At 38.7% G+C, this 18,385-nt stretch overlaps 1 protein-coding gene across 2 annotated transcripts in view; it reads right to left on the reverse strand.

Moving 5' to 3' along the window:
* The window catches only part of TANGO6 (transport and golgi organization 6 homolog), a 218,971-nt gene that overhangs the window by 149,326 nt on the left and 51,260 nt on the right, over positions 1 to 18,385 (reverse strand). For both annotated transcript variants that reach the window (XM_023556605.2, XM_003417141.4), the window contains exons 11-14: positions 17,313 to 17,501; positions 9,677 to 9,811; positions 2,379 to 2,900; positions 56 to 113 (exon numbers count right to left, since the gene is read on the reverse strand). In XM_023556605.2, coding sequence (XP_023412373.1) covers positions 56 to 113; positions 2,379 to 2,900; positions 9,677 to 9,811; positions 17,313 to 17,501 — 904 coding nt within the window. The remainder of the gene's footprint in view (positions 1 to 55; positions 114 to 2,378; positions 2,901 to 9,676; positions 9,812 to 17,312; positions 17,502 to 18,385) is intronic.

Raw genomic sequence — 18,385 nt, forward strand, 5'->3', positions numbered from 1 at the left:
GTTAAATAAAGCTTTAGCCCATAGACTTGATGTCCTTTAATCAGGACTAGCTTACCCTGAATAGCAGACAGATATACAAAGGTGTCTTCATGCTCCAAGTTCTCCAAGAATATCTGGAACCAAAAATACAGCAGTGATATGATTTACAAAGTGCAAGCAAGATTTAAGAAACCTTTTATAGCAGCCTCTTTTTTTTTTCAAAAGAGTAAGCGCTTTTCTCCTTGTCTTAGCTAGACACTGGTGTGACTTAAGAGTCTTGTGGGAAAAACAGAACAAATGCTTCAAGTCCCCTCCCCCGTTTTTTTTACAATGGATAATACTGGGTTTTATCAGGGGGAGATAGGATTAGGGAGAGACACTTCCTGAAGTAATAAAGTATACACAAGCAGCGGGCAATGGAAACCAACATTTGGAAGAACAGTCATCAACATTTCCACACCCGACATGACAGTCTATAGGCTGTGGCACACAAAAGTTTTGGGTTATGTGCAACTGATGTCACATTTATTATGATTTGATCCTTTTCTCTTCCACTCAAGAAAGCATACAGAAACGCAAATGAGAGACAAGTGTTATTATTGGGATAACCTTGAATCTGTTCTCATTTATTTTTTAAAATCTTTTGCAAATTTCAGTAGTCCAATTAACATTAGTAACATTACTGTCAATATATCTCATAATTCAGGGACCTACCAGGGTGTGTCAATTTCAGTGGGTACTGCTTATCTAGAAGAGTCTACAGTTACACGTCAGGGTTAGGCCCTAACATGAGGGCCAGAGAAAGACAGTGGCCTGTGCCCATGTTCCTTCTTTCTGTTTTGTGTCCAGGGGAAGACAGGGGTGTCCACTCCATATATAATCCCATATCCTTTGCTGGCACATCGATTCTTGCTACCAACTTGTTGCTGATGGTATCCACATCTTAAACATCTTAAGGAGAGCCTAAGATTAGTTCAGCCAGGGGGATGGCCAGGTTGGAAGGGGCAGGAAGCTTAGGAGAGCCTCATACATGATTCCTAGCGTTGACCATTTCTAAATATGCGTACGAAGGAATATTTTTCATGATTACTCAAAGAAGATACATAATTTTAGGTTTTCAGAGATAATTCGATGACAGCAAATACTTGGCATATTCCGTGCCTCAGTTTTCTCATCTATGAAATGGAATAATACCTATATTGACATTGCTGTGAGAATTAGAGGCAACGTCTATAAGGTATAAAAAAAAGGTCTGGCTAATTAACAACAGTAATTGATTCTAATACTTTAGCTACTAAAAATAAAATTTTTCAATCAGAATTATAATTCTTAGTTTAATAGCAAAGGCATATGGAAAAAATAATAAAGACACAAACCCACTGACTTCAAGTTGATTCTGGCTCATAGCAACCCTGTAAGGACAGAACAGAACTGCCCCATAGGGTTTCCAAGGCTGTAAATCCTTAACCGAAGCAGACTACCACATATTTCTCTCACAGAGTTGCTGGTGGGCTAGAACTGCTGACCTTTTGTTTAGCAGCCAAGCACTTTAACCACTGTGCCACCAAGGCTCCTTAATAATGAAGACAGCTAACCTTTATTAGATGCCCATTATGCGCTTATCACTATAATGAGTGCTTTACACCGACTACTTCATTTTAAATCTTTCAACATAAAGTAGGCCCTATCATTATCCTCACTTTACAGATGTAGAAATTGAGGCTCAGAAATTAAATGACTTGCACAAGAAACTGATCTGGAGTTTGATCCCAGGCAGTCATCTCTAGACCCCTTGCCTTCAATCTCTAATCCCTAATGTGATCAGGACAGTTTCCACAAAAGGAAAAACATACCCAAGTAAGCATATGTAAAATTTAAAGAACAGCTTTTTCACTGGTGATGGAGGGAGGAGAGACAACAATCTGTATCTCTACCCAATGCCCCTCAAAACGGAGCCCAGAGAAAATGGGGCTTTTTGGGGCCATGTCACACTGTTGAAAGTGGACCTATTTACCACAAAAGGTACTTTTCCATCCCTGGGAATTTGCTCAGGCTGTTCTATCCCCTTTCCTTCATCTGCTCACACTTCACCAGTTTGTTAAGGCTATATCAAGATCTACTTCCCCCAGAAGATTTTAACTCTCTCCTTTTCCTGTCCACAGCATTTCTTTTCCATATAAATGTTGGCACTCATATTCAATTGAATAGTCTAATATGGTTATCGAAGTCTTTACTGTGTCTAAGTCTTTTTTCCTCAGAATGATTATATGTTCCTTGAGGGTGATCCAACACAGTGCTTAGCACAGAGTCAAGGCTCCAAAAATACAGGAGCTGAATTAATGGTTCTTGAAAGTTGCCCCACCCTGTGCACATGTGTTTTCACAGGATGTACTACTTACCTTGAGAAGCTTCTCTTGCATCTCAAGGGCTTTTGCTTCTCTCTGCTCTATCCAACAAGAAAGAGTTCTCAGGGCAGCAGCCCGTGTTGGAATTTGAGGATCATAAGCTGATAAAAGAACTTCCTGAAGCTCTTCTATGGTTATGCTTCCAGATTTCTGGCTTGTAGTAGTGCTCGGTTCATTCACTTCCTGAGGAACGAGTGGGGCATTATCAGATTTCAGGCCTGTTTGGTGGCTGGATTTCCCATTGCTTTGCTGTTGTTCGAGGTGGCTATTAGCTACATCAGCAGATATTTTACAATTGGTTTGTTGCTGTTCTTCTATTTTCCCTTCTGGATCTTTTTTGTTCAGGGTACTTTGGGCAGCCACACTGACAGCCTCGGTGGAAAAGGCTCCACGGGTAGCAATAGTGATGCGGAGATCAACAGCAAGTTCTTGGATGACAGGGTCAGGGTATGTGTTGGAGACCTTCTCCAGCAGAGGCAGCAATTGCTTCAGGACAGCAAAATCACTTGACTTCAACTACAGAATAAAACAAAAAATGTCATATCCAAGTTAACATAAAACATGTTAATATGACCTGAGCACAAGGAAACATACACATATTCTGAGTGAAAGCGGCAGGGAACAAATCTTGTTTGTGATGTAATCTGAGCACACAGCCTGAGTCTAGCATTCAATAAGAGTCCCCGGGTGGTGCAAACAATTAACGCCCTTGGCTGTTAACCGAAAGGTTGGAGGTTGAAGTCTACCAGAAATACCTTGCAAGAAAGGCCTGGTGATCTACTTCCGAAAATTTTGCCACTGAAAACTCCATGGGGCACAGTTCTACTCTGACACATAGGGTTGCCATGAGTTGTAATTGGCTCCACTGGTGTGCACTCAATAAGTATTTGTTGACTAGCTATAGCTAACAATTATTGAATACTTACCCGCCATGTCCAGATACTCTTCTAAGAGAACACACACACTCACACTCATATTCCTATTATATACTCAGTATTTTTTTTATTATTATCCATATTTTGAACAGGGGGAAAATGAGGCACAGAATTGTTAAGTAACATGTCCAAGGTCATACAACTGGAAGATGGTAAGACAAGAACTTAGGAAGTTTGGCTTCAGAGTCCACACTCTCACCTAACACTCTACACTGTCTCACTTGAACAAACAAAGGTGTTCTTAACTACATGATCTCAAGTGGCTGGTCAGCATACAAGGGCACCACAGGTCTAGAAGTGATCAGAATGATAACTGGCAGACAGAATTTCTCCTAGAAAGTGGGAGTGAAAATTACGTAAGATTTTATTCCCTAAGGAAGCACTGCTCTAATAATGTCACATGTCTTACTAAGAAAGGTGCATGTGCAACCAAGGTAGAGCCAAGAACCAATGGTAATCCTTTCCTTTGTGAAAATCCTGGAGAAGTATTCTATGAAGCTTCTTGAGGCCCTAAAATCTGAAAACCTTAGGGGTTTCAAATCCTTTTTAGAACAAGGCAGGATATTTATAACTTAATCATTCACTCACTCATTCAACCAACTAACCATTTTCTTAGGACCTATGTAACATTCTCATTTTACACTGTAAATCTACAGAATTGTTACTGGCCACTTTTCCCACCACTCTCCTCCCAAGTAAATGAAAACTTGAGGTATACATTAGGTTTGTACTTACTGAATCTCGCCACACACTCCCCTTAGGTCTCTTTGTTTACACGATCAGAAACAAATGCAGTATCAGTGTAAAGTACAGCTTCTAGCTTCTCTACGTTTTGGCTTATCTTTGTGTATAAAGCAACTGACCATTCTGATGTTACTCTATCTTAAGGGGGGAAGAGAATATGTTTAAAGATACATGTTATCTAAGAAAAAGGTCAACGGAAAACATTTTAGAATAATTTTGCTACTATTGTCATGATGCTAAATTTCATTCAGTGCCTGGTAGTGTGGTGGCCCTTTGTTTTTTTAAGTATCTGAAATAGGAATATCTACTTTCATCTACGGTCTATGTGGCTTCTTTTTTATTTCTATTATATACAACAATTTCTTCTAAAAAACAACTATCTTTTCCTCCTGTTTTCAAACTTGTTAGTCATCGTTGGACTTACATTATTCAACTGGACAACTTGTCTAACCACCATGGGCAGGCAGATGGATTCTTAAACAGTTTATAAGGCAATTAAAGCCACACATTCGTTCAGTTTCATAAGCCTACAGATTTCCCACTGTGAGAATAATCAAGAAAGCCTAAGACTACAGGTGCCAACTATTTGTTCATAAATGTTCAAAATCACTATTGAGGTATAAAGTAATATTCACTTAGTTGGAGATGAGAAAACTGAAGTACTAAGTGCTAAATTCTTTTTCAAGGGTCATCGAGGACCACTATAAAAATTGAGAACTGACCATACAGGCCTCATTTGTACTCTTCCTGCTGTTACTACTTCTCAACGTAGATCTTAGATTCAGATCTCAGAATTCAGTGTAAAAGCCCTAAGGCCTAAAGGAGCAGCTGCAAGTGGGTGACAAATACCTTTATCTGGCTGCCTCTCTTCCAGAGTTTCTGGAATCCTTCAGGGAATGCGCTGAGCCATAACCGGAAAAAAAAAAAACCAAACCCGCTGTCAATCAATTCTGACTCATAGTGACCCTACAGGTCAAGGCAGAATTGCCTCATATAGATTCTAAGGAGCGACTGGTGGATCTGAACTGCCAACCTTTTGGTTAGCAGTCAAATGCTTAATCACTGTGCCAGCAGGGCTTTGAGCAGAGCAACATCAGCCCACTTCTCTGATTCCTTTCAGGAATGCTAGGAGCAAACCAGTTAGATTGTGTGTTGCCCTAAATTTCTGCAAGTTTTAAAATTCATTTAAGAAGTGGAGATTGGACTAGTGGGGCAGAGATTGAGGGTGGTGGTAGAGAGAGCATGTCCTCTAAGGGAAGCCTATCAGAATGGGGTGATGGTGAGAGGAGAAGCCCCACAGGAGATTTTAATAAGCCTAAGGGGTATATATACTCTAACCTGCCTTACCCTGCTCCAGTGATATCACTATTTAGAAGGATTCGAGGGTTTCTTCCAGCAATAAAACTCTGATCTATAAATTCCTAATGCTGAGAAATAGTTACATTTATTTTTTTTGTTCTCATTTTTGTGCATCAAATATGTTTCCTCAAATGTTTGGCTGACTTGTTATATGTCTAGGTTTTTATTCATATAATGTCACTGAATTTATGTATGAGTGGGATATTTACTTCTGTTCCGTGTCAGCACACAGTATGCCCTGCTTTAAAGTTTTTTTTTTATACATAAAGATATACATAAGATACAGAAACATGGATCTTTTAAAAGTAATAAAGAATTCATCAGAATTAAACTGAAGAAAAAAAATTTTTTTTTCATATTCATACAATAGAACACTATACAGCAATGAGACATAAAATAACATGGATGAATCTCGCAAAATATTGTGAATAATAGAAGCCAGACATACAAGAGGGCACATGGTATGATTCCATCCATAAGAAGTTCAAAATAAACAAAATTAATCTATGGTGACAAAGTCAGAATAATGTTTATCTTTTGAGAGGAGAAATGGATATTGACTGGGAAGGGACAGAGGGCCATTTCTGGGGTACTAGAAATGTTTTATATCTTGATCTAGGTGGACACATGAGTGTATATATTTGTTAACACGAATCCAGCTATGCTTTTACAATTTGTGCACTTTATTGTATACATGTTGTTAATCTCCATTAATTTTTTGTGTTTAATTCCAGCTTTAGCATTTACTAGCTACATGATTTTAGACAAGTTATTCAGCCCATCGGTACTAGTGTCTTCAACTGTAAAATGGGGCTGATAACAGTACATACTCAGTTGTGAAGACTGACTGAGATAATACACATCATTTCCCTATCATAAGGCCTGGTATTAAGTAAGCCTTCAGTAAACATTAACAATATGTTGTTGTTGTTGTTATTTATTCACAGACAGGCCCAATCAGAGGAGATAATGCTCTCCTTTGTGCCAACTATGTACCTTGTATATACCTTTATTAGTGCATTTATGGCATACTACACTGCAACTATTTGGGCAAGGACTGTATCTCTGTATTCTCCAGGACAGTCAGGCCTACCTCATAATAGGTACACAATAAATCTTTGATTTAAATCTTTAACTGAAACAAAAATGCATTATGCTGGCAACACTTTAGTTTATTGGATTAGCCTTAACCACTCAGCAAGGGCCAGATAATAATAATAGTAATTAAAATAATAAATGTCTAACAATTATTAAGTGCCTACTATGTGTCAGGCACAGTACTAAATGTTTTTCCCATACTATTTCAGTTATCCTTACAACAATCATATAAGGAAGGTGCTAGTTTTGCTGTTTTTTTTGTTTGTTTTGTTTTTATGAGGAAACTGAGGAGTGGGGTTAAGTAAATTGCCCAAGGACATATACCCAGCAAATAATTGAGTTTAAAGATTCAGAGCCCAGCTTTTAACTGATAGGCTCCACTGCCTCCTGGGGGCAATGCGTTTTTGTTTCTTCTTCCTAAAGAAAGTCTAGAATGGCCTGGTCAGCTTCGTGCAGCACTGCTTTGGAGCATCCAGTGGGCCCTGGAACATCATGCAGAAACTGTATCCTTAAGGCACAGGGAAGAATTACCAACATAATGCTTTTACTGATGACCAACCCTGAAATTTAGAAAATGAGGTTGGAATTACAGTAGTCTTGTTAGGAGTCTTAAACCTACACTTTCTCCAAATTAGCTCCTCTTCCTAGACACGAAGTTCTAATAATCACCTCAATTACACAAATTAGAAAGGAAAGGAAAAAAGATTCAAATGGTGTTAGACTCTGTTTCATTAGCCAAAACAACAAATCGTAATAGGGGATGGGTGCAGTATAATCTTCTAGACTCTAAAAAAAAGACCCTAGTCTGACGATAATAATCTGTAAACATAATTCAGAATCATGATTTTTCCCTCTAATGCAAAGACAGAAAACCTAGTATTACTGTAGGAGAAACATATAAACCCATGAACTAAACAGGAAAAAAAAAAAGATCTGGGGCAAAAGTACAGGGGTGACCTGTATATGTTCATTTAAGGAACTGCAAAGTCAGAGGAATCCAGGATGTAATCAGTGAGTCAGGATGGCTCACTGAAGGGCAGGGACAGGCAAGGAAAAATACATTTGCATCAGTCAGGTAAGCCTCTCTTAAAACATGACTAATTTATACAGTTCCAAAAAAACCAAACCCATTGCCGTTGGGTCCATTCCGACTCATAGTGACCCTAAAAGACAGAGTAGAGCTGCCCCATAGGGTTTCCAAGGCTGTAAATCTTTATGGAAATAGACTGCTACATCTTTCTCCTGCAGAGTAGCTGGTGGGTTCAAACCACCAAGCTTTTGGTTAGCAGCCAAGCACTTAACCACTGCGCCACCAGGGCTCCCATTTATACAGTTTAGCCCCCCAAAAATGGCTTCCAGAGAGGGAAATGTAGATTTCTGTGATCTATTTTCTACTTGGGATGTGTTTTGAAATTATAAATGTTAAATAATAAAAGAGAAAGCAAGAAAACACACCCAATTTGTGGAAACAAGAGATTATGCAAATTAATACTCAAATAGAAAAATAAAAATCAGTCCAACTAAATCCAATAACAATATAACTTAAGAAAAACTATTCCATCTGTAAGCCCCCCTCAATATTAAAACTGTAGTTTTAACACCGGGGACATAATATGCCTCCAGGAACTGAACCAAAACCGAAATACAGAGCGCTAAGCAAGTGGACCAAGAATGGGCATTAACAAAAGGTCCAGATAAAATTTTTATTCCCTTTAAGGACAAGCTAAACCAAAAAACCAAACCCAGTGCCGTCGAGTCGATTCCGACTCATAGTGACCCTACAGGACAGGGTAGAACTGCCCCGTAGAGTTTCCAAGGAGAGCCTGGTGGGTTTGAACTGCTGACCCTTTGGTTCGTAGCCTAGCACTTAACTACTACGCCACCAGGGTTGGAGGGGCAAATTCTAATATATCAACAATCAGAATCAGATGTGAATCCTCAAATTCAAAAACAAATCCATTCCCAGAGGGTTTCCTACTGACTGCTAAGGGTTACAACCAATCTTACTTCAGAGCTAATTTAATACTATTTGCACAAAGCTTCGGAAGAAAGACCTGGTGAGCTACTTCCAAAAAATCAGCCATTGGAAACCCTAGGGAGCACATTTCTACTCTGATACACATGGGGTCACCATAAGTCAGAATCGATTGAACAGCAACTGATTTGGTACTAAGCTTATTCTGCTTTCTTGTAATTTCCTAACTTAATGTGGTATATAATTAACCAATCACACACACATGCATGAAGTGGCCCTTGCCTGTCTTTCCACCTTGTCTGGCACTACTCTTTCCTCTGCTCTCTCTATATAATATCTATTCAAGTATACCCTCCCACCCCAAACTCCTATTCATCCTTCAAAGCCTTGGCTTAAACTTACACTTCCTCAGTGGAAACGTTCCCAGCCTAGGTTGGATGTTATGTTCTCTTGGTACCCTCCACTTCTCCTTTGAGGCACTTCATTCAATTGTAAATATATTTTTGCATAGTTATTTAATGTCTGACTCCCTTGCTGAACTGTAAACTTCATGAGAGAAGGGACTATATCTGCCTTGCCTTTCCCACTACTGTATTCTCAGCACCTTAGCCTAGTATATAGCACACAGCAAGTACATGATATTTTTTAAATGAATAAATTTTTTAAATTATGAACTAAGTGTATAAAAGAAACATACGCTTTAGAAGTGGCTGGAAACAGCTTTAATGTGCTACATGATATGGGTTGAACAATGAATCCTGTACTAAAATGGAGCTATTCAAAACACATGGAATCCCCAGCAACTAGCAGGTTACTAAGGTTTTCCCCAGACTACAGTGGTAGGGACAAGGGCTGAGTTTTGCAGAGCCATTGCAATGATAGCCAGAGAATCTACTACTCATCCACAGATGCAAAACACAGGTTATAAGCCAAGTTCGTGCCAGATCAGAAAGGGCCCCACCCTTTAGATGTTGAAGTCTGTGCAGGTGGTCAATTAGAACCAGTGCAATTTTCTTGTCCTCTACTAGGGAGAGAATTTTCATTAATAGTCTGACTTGTTTATCCTGTTTCTCCTGTGTACAATGCCCATTCTTATTCCTCACAAGAGTTATGAAAGGGAAGCAACAGATTTTCTCTTCTCTTTTCCTTCCATTCAAGTTTGGCTCATGTCTGCAACTCACCTGAATTGCTCCTCCCAGCATGACAGCCACCAGCCCCATGGACATGCTTAGCGTCTGCGATTCCACAGTACTCTCTGCCTGATGGGCCAAGCTTGCACATGCTCTCTGCAGAGTTGCTGATACAAAGTCCACCACCTACCACAGAAAGAGAATTTAGAATCAGCAAGGAGGAAGAAAAAAAAATTTCAAAATTCTTCTTACACCTTATGTCAACATCCTCATCCTCTTCCTTATCAACATCATGATACCAACAACCATCTAGAACAGCTGCTGCTGTGTAGCAGGTATGGTGCTAAGTGTTTTTTACATGCACAATCTCATTTATGTCTCATATCAATTCCATGAACTAGATACTATTATTCTCATTTTCAGATGAAGAATCTGAGACTTAAAGAGGTTATTTGCTCAAGGCCATACAGTTAGTAAATGAGAAAGCCCATTTATATTTTCCCAAATGTTTGAATATAGTAATCTAACTTCCCTTACTTTTCATTAATTTCCCCCCAATTTTGATTAATTCTAGTAAACAAAGAATTGGGGAGGGGTGTTCAATTTTATGTAGAAGACAATGTCCTCAATCTGTACAATGATCCCGAGTCATTTTTAAGTATCAAATATTTTTAAAGGATTACGATTATTCATAAACAAGATTTTACATAGCATTTGGCCTACAACTAAGCTTTAAATGAAATTAATTTGGTCAGCATCATTTTAACTGCACTTGGATTAATCATCTTAAGTACAAACACCTTTGAATAAAAGCGCACGTGCACGCGCACACCCACATATGCATATTTAGGATTAATGGCTCAAAAGGGAGAAATTATTTTGAAAATGGGAAGGCTAAGATAGGTACATAATAAGCTTCTAAATATCATGCAAGCTTGCATGTTTAACTCTCTGGACAAATCACATGCTGTGCAAGAATCCTTATTACAAGCTTAAAGTCAGGAAAATGGCTTGTTAATGCCTGTCTTTTGGAGCAAGGCAGGAAACTAAAAAGGTTATTAGAAGTTCCATTTACTGAAATGAACAGTGCTGGTTATGGCACTTTTCACAACCCTCTCTAGCCCTAAGCCTTTATTGGTACTAGAAGTGAAGGACACTCGTTAATTTCCTAGAGAAATTGCTGCATCTACCACCTTGAGCCACCTATTTTGCCTCCAGAGAGTTTTCTAAAGCACTCCTTATTTGTATTAAGATTCTCTTTCAGCACATGTATTGTTAAATTAATGAAACAGAACTATCTAGCCTTTTGATTTTTTCTAAGTTCCTCTCCACAACATAAAAAAAAAGTTGGAACACCAGTAGTATGATCCCGTTTTGTTAAGAAAAAGTTGGAACACCAGTAGTATGATCCCGTTTTGTCAAGAAACTATTCATGTTTGTATGTATGCTAAAAAAAAGGGGGGGTGCTGTTAACTGTGATGTGATGGTCAGCATTTAATGTCATTTATGAAGTTCCTTTCCCCATGCTCTCTTGTTGTAACAACACAAGTACCGTACCTCTCTCATTTGGACAAAAGCTCCTCTCCCTTACCCATTTCCTGTAATTTTGGTGGTACGATCAGCCACTCACAGAGGTATGTAACTGAAGCTGGTTCTAGAATTTATGTATTTTGCAGAGAGGGAGGAGAGGCTTTTACTTTTTACTTAAAAATTTTCATAAAGGTACATAACTTAAAGAGCCTGATATTCTTGACAGCTCATAATAAAAAAATAGCAGTGTCCTATCCTGTTTTTCCCCAATCTGATTCTGGACCTACAGAGGCAACCACTTTTAGTTATTTAGCTGTTTAATTTAATAATAATACCAAGCATTTACCATTTACCAGGCACCATTCCATACACTACATTTATTCATTTAATTCTCACAATAATCTGATGGGGATGAATAAACCTGCTGTCAGCATTCTGACAGCGAAGTAGAAAAAGAGGGTTGGAGGCCTCATTGTTGAGTATGTAGACCTCAACTTAACCTTCCTGCTGAATCTGCTACTCCTACTCAAGTTCACAGTCCCTTGAGTTCAACCTCTCTCAAGGACAAACCTCCAAAAAAAAAAAAAAACACCCTCGAGTCTTTTGATGGGGAGGAGACGTGGTGATGCAAAGTTGAGGGAGGAATCAAGGAGCCTACTGAATCTTGTAGAACCTTTAAGTCTGTTTTATGATCTAAATTCTACTCCTTCTTTAAAGATTATCTAGTGCCTTCAATTCTTGAGATCTTCCAGGGTTTTACAGTAAGACAAGACTTGTTCTTTTTTTCTAAAATTTTAACAGCTTTATTGAGGTATAGGGGCTTGCTTGTTGACTTCTTCCTAGGCAGGCATTTAGCTTTCCATTTTTTCAAGTTGCTAAAACGTTACTATTTCTAGTTTTCAAATTTTGTTATTCTCTTTTATTTACTATCTGTCCTCTCCTGTTCCATTGGTACCTGTAGTTTCTGGAAGGAGCCGACAAGCTCATGTGTTCAAACACCATTGTTAACCTGAAGTCCCTACTTTTTACATTATGTGTTTCTGGGTTGTTTAAAAAAAAAAAAAAAAAAAAGATTTCCCCCACAATAAACACATGCTACTTACGTTAAAAAAAAAAAAAAAACCTAACATTTCAAAAAGTAAAAAAAAGCAACACACCATCTAGGACCACCTCTACTGTGCCAATTACAGTGATTCAATTGTAGAGGTGCACAGGGTGGCAGTTTTCTGAAAGGGCAGAAAAGAGGGAATCTTGCTCACTGCACTCCATTTACACTGGTCTCCTTGCTGATCCCTTCACATTTTAAGCATGCTCCCTCTACCTGGACCACTCTCCCCTAGGTATCTGAATGGCTTCCTCCCTCCTTTCCTTCAAGTCTTTGCTCAAATGTCACTTTCTCAGTGAGGCTCTCCATGACCACAAAATTTACCACACATCTAACATACCACGTGTCTTACTTACTTGCTATTTTCTCCCCCACCCCACACATGAATGTAAGCTCCATGACAGCACAGATATATGTCTGTTTTCTTCACTGCTGTGTCCCTGGCACCTAGAAGAGTACATGGCACATAGCAGGCCCACAATTCATAAACGTGGAATGAAAGAATTCAGGAGTTGGTGAAGGGCTTGGTATCAGTACACAGACCACTGTACCCCTCATTCCTCTCTGCACCATCTCACATACTAATATGCCATCTCCCAACATACTTTAATTTTTTTTAATCCATTAATACTCAATATATATTCCTAACAGATCTGTTGTTTTTGCTGTTTTTAACAAAACTGCCTGCCATGGATTGAGTTATGTCCCCCCACCCCCATCCAAAATGTGCGTATTAACTTGGTTAGGCCACGATTCCTAGTATTCTGTGGTTGTCCTCCATTTTGTGATTGTAATTTTATGTTAAAGAGGACTAGGGTGGGACTGTAACACCCTTACCAGGCCACATTCCTGATCTGATATAAAGGGAGTTGCCCTGGGTATGGCCTGCACCACCTTTTATCTCTCAAGAGATAAAAGAAAAGGGAAGTAAGCAGAGAATTGGGAAACTCATACCACCAAGAAAGAAGCACCAGGAGCAGAGCACATCCTTTGGACCTGGGGTTCCTGCACAGAGAAACTCCTAGTCCAGGGAAAGATTGATGACAAGGACCTTCCTCCAAAGCCAAAAGAGAGAGAAGGCCTTCCCCTGGAGCTGAAGCCCTGAATTTGGACTTCTACCCTACTAAACTGTGAGAAAATAAATTTCTCTTTGTTAAAGCCATCTACTTGTGGTATTTCTGTTATAGTAGCACAAGATGCTTAAGAAATTACCATACCATGAAAACCCAATAAGAATTCCTTAATATCTAGTGCAGGTTCAATTTTTCTGATTATTGCAAAATGTCTTTATACAATTGGTTTGTTTGAATGAGAATCCACACATTGCATTTGGTTGATATGTCTCTTAAGTTCCTTTTAAGCTACAACAGCCCTGTTGCCCCTGTTTTATGCCATCTATTTTTTTATTTGATGAAGGGAAACCCTGATGACATAGTGATTAACTGCTACAGCTGTTAACCAAGAGGTTGGCAGTTCAAATCCGCCAGGCGTTCCTTGGAAACTCTATGGGGCAGTTCTACTCTGTCCTACAGGGTCGCTATGAGTCAGAATGGACTCGACGGCAGTGGGTTTGGTTTTTTGGTTTATTTGATGAAGAATTTGGGTCATTCGCATTGCAAGATTTCCCCCATTCTGAATTCCCCCTGACTGCTTCCTCGTGGCATTGTTTAACTTGCTCCTCTATCTCTTGAATTTCCTTGATTAGACTTAGGTTCAAGGAGTGTTTGTTTTGTTTTGGTAAGAATCCTTCCTAGGTGGTGCTGCATACTTCCTACTGTATTACATCAGGAGGCAAATGTCTGCTTGTACACATTATGGATGAACAACTGTTAAGATCAATCAGTTCATGCTGAAATACTTTGGGGAGCATATACTGATACCTGCATTAACACCGAAATACACCAAGAATAAGATGAATAGAGGGATGGAATAATGAATAGATAAGTGATAAGGCAAGTTTAATAAAATGTTAACGGTAGAATCTATTCTTTGCTATAAAATTCTTTCAAGTTTGCCATCTGTCTAAAATTTTTCATAATAAAATGTTGGGGGGAAAAAATCTGTTGGTCTGGGTTTTCAGCGTAATATATCCATTTATAAAGTTCATTTAGTCAATAGTTCATTTAGTGGTTTTAATAGGCATTGATGACCGTTGCCTCGATCCATTATTTCACTAAAGGTTGTAAAATGTAATTTTCTAGTTTTCTTTCTGAGTTTTTTTAGCTGTGATTCTTGCACAAAGATAAAATTTCCTCATTAACTACTTGGTTACCTCGATATACAATTCCTACAGGAAAGAGAAATGCTTGATTCTGCCCCTTTACTGACAAAATAATGAGTTGATGCCTGTCATGGATTGAATTGTATCCCCCCAAAATAAGTATCAACTTGGTTAGGCCATGATTCTCAGTATTGTGTAGCTGTCCTCCATTTTGAGATTTTCTTATGCGTTACAAATCATTATCTTTGCCTGTGGGTAAAGAGGATTAGGGTGGGATGTAACACCCTTGCTCAGGTCACATCCCTGATCCAATGTAGTTTCCCTAGGGTGTGATCTGTACCACCTTTTATCATAAAAGAGAAAAAAGGAAAGGGAAACAAGTAGACAGTTGGAGACCTCATACCACCAAGAAAGTAGTGTGGGGAGAAGCTCCTAGTCTAGGGGAAGATTGATGACAAGGAACTTCCTCCAGAGTTGATAGAGAGACAAAGCCTTCCCCTGGAGCTGATGCCCTGAATTTGAACTTCTAGCCTACTAGACTGTGACAAAATTAATTTCTCTTTGTTAAAGCCATCCCTTTGTGATTTTTCTGTCATAGCACCACTAGATGACAAAGACAATGTCCTGGCAACGTCCAAAGATGAACTATGAGGGGTTGTTGTTGTCTTGATTCAGACTTTTGTATCTTTGATGTGTTTCAATTCATTGTGGACATTTTTTTAATGCTCAAAGTGTCCTGTCTTTGGCCAAAAGGAGCACTTTTAAGTTGGTTCCTGAGTCCTACTGACATGGCCCCATTAATTTTGTACAGTTCTTGCCCCAGATCTCAATTCAGTCATTACTCAAAATAGCTTTTGTGTCCTTTAGTAGAAAAGGGTATTTTTTTAATAATCTGGGCACTAGGAAAGCTCATTGCTAATAAGCTGTCATTGCTTCTAGGCATTGACAGTGGACAGAGCTAATGTCTATATACTTTTTAAAAAGAAAAATAAATCATGAGCTTATACTAATAATACTTCCAATTGAAATTCAATGCAATAGATTTTTTACTTAAGTTCTTTGGTTTTATATTTATAGTTTTTTCTTATGTTGAAAATCTTTATTCCTAATGATATTAGCAAAATTGTTGTTGTCAAGTGCCATTAAGTCAATTTTTGACTCATAGCAACTCCATGTGACATAGCAGGACTGTCCTATAGGGTTTTCTAGGCTGTAGTCTTTACAGGAGTAGATCACCAGGTCTTCCTCCTGTGGAGCCACTCAGTGGGTTTGATCTGCCAAACTTTCAGTTAGCAGTTGAACGGTTAACCATTGTGCCATCAGGGCTCCTTATTAGCAAAATTACTTATAACTTATTTGCTTTCTCCATATGTGTATGTGTGTTTCAGAATAACACAACAATATCAGTACTGGCAGTAAGACTACTAGATGGAATTTAGTATTCCTTTATGTCCTTTTTTGTCCTGATACGTTTTAACCTTTGCTGAAGGATAACTCAGTGGTACAAATCACTTTTGTAGTCCCCTAACACCATTGTTCCTTAATTAGGAGTAAAGGGAGATAAGTGCAAAAGCTCAAGTAATATCATTTTTTAGACTTTTCCCCCTTCCAACTGGCATCCTGAGACAAAGACACAGGTCTGGGTGAAAAAGTCTCCAGGGAACTGATATAAACAGTAGAAACAAATCACCCGACTGAGTAACATGGAGGAATGAGAGGCCAGGAAAGAAATCATGAACATAATTCTTATTAAACAGGCAAGATAAGTCAGGGCTGACAGGCAGCTGCAAATTTTCTCAGCAGGAGCTATAGTGAAATGCTGCTTAGCAACACCCGAAGGCAGATGACAATGACAGCGGTACAAAGAACTGGAGAATCAGATTTAAGCATGACAATCATACCCTCTTACAACTGACTATCTACCAACCAAACAACAATTAATTCTGGTAAAGTAGTAAAATATGCCGCCTGCACTGGCTCTGCTTTATTACTTTTATTTCCGATTTAAAAAAAAAAACCAAGTGGTAAAAATAATGTCTGAGGCAATAAAATTCAGGTTCTGATTCACATAGTTATACTGGCCTGAAAGCATTTTAAATAAACATCTTAAAAATTCACAGAATGTTGTGGAGCTAAGCTGTAAATTAGAGGACCTATAAAATTCCAGGTGAAACTATTATCATTAGGAATTTCTTCCCCCACATTCAAGTTACTAATCATTCTCAACTTTCCGTGCACATTAGACTCATCCATGGAGCTCTAATGCAGATAGGCTGAATCAGAATTTCTAAGAGTGGACTGGGCATCTATATTTTGAAAAAGATCCCAGACAATTTTATTTGTACCAAAAGTTGAAACCACTGCAATATAACATATAAATACTTAAAACAGCTCTTCAACTTTAATATGCATGAGAATCACTTCAGAAGCTTGTTAAACATGCTGATTCCCAAACCAACCCGTCACCATCAAGTCGATTCTGACTCATAGTAAGTAATGCTATAGCACAGGGTAGAATTGCCCCACATGGTTTCCAAGGAGCAGCTGGTGGATTCAAACTGTCGACTTTTTGGTTAGCAGCCAAGCTCCTAACCACTGTGCCATCAGGGCTCTTGCTGATTCCCAGGACCTATGAAAGTTTTGGATTTGGTTGGTCTGGTGTGGGCTCAATAACATGCATGTTGAACATTCTGGGTCACGCTGAGGCAGGTGTCATCAAACCACGCTCTGGATAACTTTTTTTTTTTTTTTTAATATATTTTGAAAAATGTAAAGAAACCAAAATAGACAAATACCACCAGGCTGGACTCCAGAATGCAGTAGCCACTGACCTGAGTGATGTTTGTGAATATCTGCTCTGACATTCTCTCACATAGAACTGCCATCAACTGCAGGATCAGCAGCTTCCGCTTCTGGCCTTCCACAAGAGTCTGGCGCTGCTCTAATTCCAAGAGGCTTTTGCTGGAGAAGAGATTGGTTTTTAACACTGCTTCATTTTCCACAGCCACTTGAGTCAACTCCTATAAGGATGAAAGAAGAGAAAAAGTGAGGAAAAAGCCTGTACAAGCACTAGAGGCTTCAGAAATAGAGCTGGAAAACTCTTGTGTGAAATGTGTATTTAAAGAACTAGTCTGTATTCACTGTAGCGTTATTTATAATAGCCCAAAACTGGAAACAACCTAAATGTTCAGCAATAAGCAAATAAATAATTTGTGGCATATTTATGATACCATAGCACTTAAAATAAATGTACTAAACCTATATGGATATCAATATGGATAGATCTCAAAAACACCACTGATCGGAAAATGTTTAAGTTGCAGAACAATATGTAATTATGATACCATGTATATAAAAACGTAAAACTTTGTAATAAAAAAACCATATACATACATACAAAGAGCTAGTTTGACAGACTTCTTTATCAGTACTTTTATTCCCTACCACTAGCCTTCCTTGAATTGAGACCTCAGATCCAAGCCCCTTTTAGAGATTATTAGAGCTTTCAGCATCATAGCCCCTTTTCACTAAGATACTTAAGAGAATTAAACTTCTACTAACAATTCATTACTGTGGATTTTGCAGGCCTTTCACCTATGCTTTATATTGTAAATTTCCTTGAGAAGGGAAAACCTTAAATTCCTTACCAATGAATCCTTTATTTATCAAAATAACTGACAGTTCAGAGCTGTGGTTCTCAACTGTGCCTGGGCAATTTTGTTCCCCAGGGGACATGTGGCAATGTCTGGGGACATTTCTAGTCATAACTAGGAGGTGCTACCGGCATCTAATGAGTGGAAGCCAGGGATGTTGCTAAACATCCTACAATGCATAATAGGACAATCCTCCACTACAAAAAATTACCTGGTCCAAAAAGAAAAGTGCTGAGGTTAAAGAAAACCTC

This window comes from Loxodonta africana, chromosome 21, assembly GCF_030014295.1.
Source record: "Loxodonta africana isolate mLoxAfr1 chromosome 21, mLoxAfr1.hap2, whole genome shotgun sequence".
Lineage (NCBI taxonomy): Eukaryota > Metazoa > Chordata > Mammalia > Proboscidea > Elephantidae > Loxodonta > Loxodonta africana.